The sequence below is a fragment of the Mobula birostris genome, chromosome 9, assembly GCF_030028105.1.
Source record: "Mobula birostris isolate sMobBir1 chromosome 9, sMobBir1.hap1, whole genome shotgun sequence".
Classification (NCBI taxonomy): Eukaryota; Metazoa; Chordata; class Chondrichthyes; order Myliobatiformes; family Myliobatidae; genus Mobula; species Mobula birostris.
The window spans coordinates 99,999,334-100,005,488 of NC_092378.1; the positions used below are offsets into that span (position 1 = coordinate 99,999,334).

The 6,155-nt window shown below is 42.9% G+C and overlaps 1 protein-coding gene across 5 annotated transcripts in view; it reads left to right on the forward strand.

The window, feature by feature from the left end:
- Positions 1–5,852, forward strand: part of pfas (phosphoribosylformylglycinamidine synthase) — a 42,842-nt gene extending 36,990 nt beyond the window's left edge. For all 5 annotated transcript variants that reach the window (XM_072268444.1, XM_072268440.1, XM_072268443.1 and 2 more), the window contains exons 25-29: positions 125–216; positions 2,204–2,315; positions 2,989–3,141; positions 4,290–4,442; positions 5,511–5,852. In XM_072268444.1, coding sequence (XP_072124545.1) covers positions 125–216; positions 2,204–2,315; positions 2,989–3,141; positions 4,290–4,442; positions 5,511–5,821 — 821 coding nt within the window. In that variant the 3' untranslated portion in view covers positions 5,822–5,852. The remainder of the gene's footprint in view (positions 1–124; positions 217–2,203; positions 2,316–2,988; positions 3,142–4,289; positions 4,443–5,510) is intronic.
- The last annotated feature ends 303 nt before the right edge of the window (positions 5,853–6,155 follow it).

Consider the following 6,155-nt stretch of genomic DNA (forward strand, 5'->3'; position numbering starts at 1 on the left):
TATCCCCTCATAGATAGGAAGACCAAAATTGTGTACAATACAGCAAGTGTGTCTGGCCATGGCCCTGTATAATTACAGTAAAATGGCTTTATTCCTGTGCTCAAATCTTCTTCTATTTTGACAGCTGAGTCTAAGCCACGAGTGGCTGTGATGCGGGAGGAGGGCAGCAACGGTGACCGGGAAATGGTGGCGTCACTTGTCATGGCTGGATTCCAGGTAAAACCTGCAGTCCTGATAAAGGCTGTTCAGCCCATTGTATCTGTGCCAGATAGAATAGATTGAGCCCAGTCCCAATTCCCTTTTTATCTATATTTCTGCGGTTTACAGTTCCCCCATTGCTGCTTCAGGCCTCTATCTCTATCATTTCAGGTGTCAATCCAGACCTCCATACTGGTTGAATGATTTTTTTTTTCCTGTTCAGCCAATTTGATCCTTTCATTATTTAATTTAAATTTATCCTCTGGTTAATTGCTGAAGTGCTAAAGAAAGTATGCTTGATCCAAGTATGGTCTTGGACTGCCATGATTTTTGTATTCAATTAAAACTCTACTACTTCAAAGCCATTTGCCTGCATTATCCCCATATGCTAAGATTGCCTTCATAGCCAGAAACATGTGTCAGCCTCTCACTCAATGTCACCAAAACCAAAGAGTTGATTATTGACTACAGGAGAAGGAAACCATTAGTCCACGAGTCAATCCTCAGCAAAGGATCAGAGTTGGAGGGTGTCAGCAACTTCCTTGGTGTTATCATTTCAGAAGATCTGGCCTGGGTCCAGCATGTAAGTGCCATTAGAAAGAAAGCACGGCAGCACCTCTACTTTCGCAGAAACTTGCCAAGATGACATGCTGAATCTAAAACCTTGACAGACTTCAAGAGCTGTGCGGTAGAGTGTACACACTGGTTGCCTCACACTGTAGTATGAAATACCAATGCCCTTGAATGGAACGTCCTACAAAAAGTAGTGGATACGGCCCAGTTCATCACAGGTAAAGCCCTCCCCACCACTGAGCACATCTACAAATGTGCACGGTCACAGGAGAGCAGCATCCACCATCCAAACCATGTTCTCTCCTCACTACTGCCATCAGGAAGGAGGTACGAAAGCCTCAGAGTACACACCAGTAGGTTTAGGAAGAGTTATTACCCCTCAACCATCGGGCTCTTGACCAGAGGAGATAACTTCATTCAACTTCACTCGCCCCAACACTGAACTGTTCCCACAACCTGTGGCCTCACTTTCAAGGACTCTTCATCTCATGTTCTCTATTGCTTTCTTGTTCTTTATTATTTTTCTTACTTTTTGTTTGCACAGTTGTGTTTTGCACATTAGTTGTTTATCCATCCTATTGGGTGCAGTCTTTCATTGATTTTATCAAGTTTCTTCTTTTACTGTGAATACCCACAAGAAAATGAATCTCAGGGTTTCATATGGTGACATGTATGTAGTTTGATAAATTTACTTTGAACTTTTGAACCTATGAATCTGTTCTGAGTGAGTCGATGACTGAACTTCCACCAAATTTCACTGCGTTGAGTTTGAAGAAGTGTACGTCTCAGTAGTCTGCCTCTTATTCTGAGACTCCTTGCCAGATTTAACATCCACCCCAGTCAGAACCTGAAACAGAATTTCAATGATCTTTCATTGTCAAACTATAGAAAATAACACCACCCTCAACAGTCTCTCCTCAGGATTTTAATTTGTACTTGGCTGGTAACTTGTATATTTCCTCTACACCCCCTTGTGTGCATCATACTTTCCCTGCAGTGTGACCAGATCTGTACACTACACAGTAGCTGTGACTCAAGTCAAGTTCATTGTTATTGTGCATGAGTACAGTGAGGTATGGGTACGGTAGAAAAAACTTGTAGCATCACAGGCACACAGATTCAGACCGCAAAACTCATTGTACGTAAATTATGCAAAGCTGGTGTTTTCTGGTGTTTCACTATCTCTTCCCTATGTGTGTATTCTATGAATAGGAAAGAGGTAATGAAACAGCATAAAGCACTAGTTCCACTATCTTTAGGCATTTGTGGATATCCACACCCAGATCTCTCTGTACCTCAAAACCTCTAAATTACCTTGGACTTTTGGATTAAATTCCGTTTTCCAGCTTTGTATCTATTAGACAAATCCATTAATATTTTTCACCCTGGAAGTTCCTCACTATGGATAAGATGATGCACTTTACTTCTGCAGGTTTGGGATGTGACCATGATGGACATCTGTTCAGGACTGACTCTGGATTCATTCCGTGGGGTGGTGTTTGTTGGAGGCTTCAGTTACGCTGATGTTCTGGGTTCAGCAAAAGGTAAAATATGTGACTTTAAAAATTCTTTTGCTCCAAAGAACAAGAACCTACCCTACGTGGTCGTTTATTGTAAATTCCACATTGGGAAATGTATAATGATGGGCATGAGAAATAGGAATGTTAAACGAATACTGACTAGGAACTAGAGCAGAATGGAGTGGAATTTTTAACCAGACATGGGGAAGTAGGATGAATTTGTGGCGTTAACTAGGAATAGAAGATCAGAAATATTTAATGAGCACTTATGGGAAATGGAGGAGTATTTGATGATATGGAATGAAAGAACAGCATTGAATGAACTTGGGGGTGGAGGGAAACTGTGTACAATGGACGATGAAAGGGAATGGAAAAGAATATTTATTGGGCATGAACAGAGGGGAATGAAAATGCAGGAATAGGAATAGTTAATGAAAACTAACAATAGGGGTTAATAGATATTAACAATCGTTCCATGAATGTTTAGTGAACAATGGAAATAGGAACTTGTAGCCAACATTGGAAATGACCACATCAGAATATACAATGAATATTGAAAACAGGAACAGGAATATTTATTGAATTACTGTTTGGGAGTAGATAACAGGAGTCGGTAGTGCGGGTGTTAGCACATCATGTTCCTGTGCATTTCCCATTTTGCTGATGCTGTACTATTAGTCTGTTTCTTGTCCTGTAGGTTGGGCTGCAACGGTGCAATTCAATCCCAGAGCACACGCCGAGTTTTCCAGGTTCCGTTCCCGGTCTGACACCTTTAGCTTGGGCGTGTGCAATGGCTGCCAGCTGATGGCACTGCTCGGTTGGGTGGCTTCAGAGACAGAGCTATCAGAAGGTGAGGGCAGCTTGTATCATGGTTCTCTTACTTGCATTGTATTAAATATTAAAACAAAGCCCCATTCGGTTAATATTCATTCAGCCCATTTATTTCTCCTGTGGTGCACCGCATGAACCTTTCCCATAAACTTCCCAGCAAATTCAGTCACCATTATCCTTGTGTTGCTTCCCCTTTTAATGCTCCTTATCCACTGGATTCCTTGTTCAGGTGAGGTGTACGGTCTCATCCCTCTGCTGCTGAAAGGCTTTTTATGATTTTAGAAGGATTGTGCTGTTGATCTTGTTTATATCTTAGTTGATATGCTGTTGCTGTGTCTACTCTTTTGAAATCAGTGATGATTTTATGACCTATATCAGGTTTCCCATCACCCTTAACTCTTAAGAATGGAGCCCAGGCCTTGACACAGACCCCATATTTTACTAATAATCACCTGCAATTTTGCACTGAATTGTAGGAATTCTGCCCTGTAAGTGCCAGTAAGCTTCTGCGCTCCTTCAGTAAACCGTAAGTCCCAGACTGCTGTTAGCTGTTTAGAGCCACCATGAAAACTTGATCCTGTGCTTCATCAGCTGGGACATCTGTTCTCAGAACCAGTGCATGGGCAAGACCTTAAGCTTGAGGATTTTATGGAGACTGTGTAGTTGTAGGGAAGAAGAAATAATTGCCAATAATCCAAATTATTTTGCGATGCTCTTAAGTTTTTGTCTGATTTAAATTTTTTTATTTTTCCATTATATGTAATCTAATATATAATAATTCTCAATAGTGTGTTCCTATTTCTTACAGACATGCAGATGTGTGTGAATACAAATTCTTGACGGCTGGTAAAGCTGGAGTGGTATTGAGTATTAATGACTAATGAAGTTTCTTTCGCAGGGCTTGATTTGTCCAGGCCACATCACTCAAAAGATCACGGGGGCCCTCCTGTTTGTTAAAAGTTCAACTGAAGCATTACCATTGATAATTTCTCAATCCAAGTTTTAGATATAAATTCTAATGTTTCTTTTATTTATTATATGAGCCCTACAGACTTTGCTACCACTTCCAGTGACTTAATGCCAGCTGTGAGTGGAAGGTGGGTCAGGAGCAAATGTGTTTGAACCCATGTCTTTGGAGATCTATTGACACGTGCCCATTTGTTTCAGGCGATGGATCAAAGCAGGGTGTTCTGCTGACACACAACCGTTCTCATCGCTTTGAGTCACGCTTTGTTACAGTGACCATCTTGGAGAGCAGCTCACTTCTGCTGAATGGGATGGCAGGTTCAACCCTTGGCATCTGGGTTGCTCATGGAGAGGGTGAGTTGGCCTTTATTGTGACTGAGGTGGTGAGACATCAGGCTGGTCACATAAAGCATTGGTTACATGATCAGTTGTGGATTTTGGATTCATCTAATTAAGACTGGAAAGGTGCTTCAGGATCTGTGCACTCAGATTGGATTTGCTCTTCTCTGGAGCTGACCGCTTCAATGCCTGGACATGGTGGGCCAGTAAGCACTTTCCCTGCCACAAGTTTTCATCATTCAATAAAATAGCTCTCTGGTCTTACTATGTGCCAATTGTTCCGCCTATTCCATAAATGGAACTAACTACACTTAGCGTGAACTTCATTGACTCTTACATGGTCCTGCCCTGCCTGAAAGGGTTGGGGAAGTTGCCATACAAATATCTATGCAAAGATTAAAAGGTTGTATCTGTAGACTTCCACTTACCTCTCGGACTCTGCCAGTATCTTTGACGGCCTATTGCATTTGCCTGTATCTTTTTGACCCTTGTCCTCTTGAGTGGAATGTTGTCTGTGCGCCTGTCTCTTCCTGTGTCTCTTTAACTCCTGAACTGTGTATGGACAGGACGTCCAACAGTGCAGAAGTTATCTGGTCTCTTGCTTCTGCCCTAAATAGGGGTTGAATGTCCAACAGCATAAAATGTCTGTGTATCTCCAACTCTGGTCCAGTGTAGCAATGGTGCATCCAGTAGTGTGAAGTCTCCTTGTGTATCTCCCTCTAACTCCTTTCTACACAAGTACAAGAAGACCTTGCTTCTCAGTGGTAACATTTGCACATCTTTTTTATTGCAGAGAGTGGGATTTTGAATTCTGTGCCTGGAAGTGTGGTGAAAATATGAGTGAATTCAATAAGAATTTGTTGGAGATTTCCAAGGGAATGGGATTGATGGGATTGCTCTGCTTGGAGGCAATAGAGACTCAGTGGGGTCAAACAGTCTCTGTGTTGTAATAATGGGACTGGTGGAGTTGGGGGTGATGGGGTGAATATCTAATGGTGGTTCAGACAGCATTGTCTTGTTGGGGGTGTGGGGGTTCTACCAGATCAAATGGAGTGGTCTCATCCTGTCCTACTTACTTTGCAGGTTACATGCAGTTTGAGTCAGAAAAAGTGCTGCAGATGGTAACAGAGAATGGCCTGGCTCCGATCCGATACTGTGATGACTTGGGTGTTCCAACAGAGCGTTATCCTCAGAATCCCAATGGTTCTCCACTTGGAATTGCAGCGCTGTGCTCAGCTGACGGCCGGCACCTTGCCATGATGCCTCACCCGGAGCGTTGTACCTTACTGTGGCAGTGGCCCTGGATGCCCGCTGAGTGGCGGCAGTCACTCACGGCGTCACCATGGCTACGTATGTTCCAGAACGCGTACGACTGGTGTCTGCAGAGTCTCTGATGGCTGCTGTGGCTCTCGCTATTGATACTGACCACCCTCATAGGGTCACCATTTCATCTTTGCCTGGACTCGGGGCAACTGCCTTTTCAAGTACTGAGTCCTAGCCCCCACCTTTATCTATTGTCCCTTTTGCTCTCCCCCTGATCTGTCCACTTCCTACACCCAGGGAAGGGAGAGGTGAGGAGAGAAATTAATTCTGGTAGCATATGGGCCCTTTGCCTTTCATGTACGTGGCTTCTGTAAAATATTTTAGTGAAAAATAAAAAACAAATGTTACCTGCTCCTCTCATTGCATTTAGTCTGAACAAGGTGAAGGAGTTAACCTTCCTTTCCA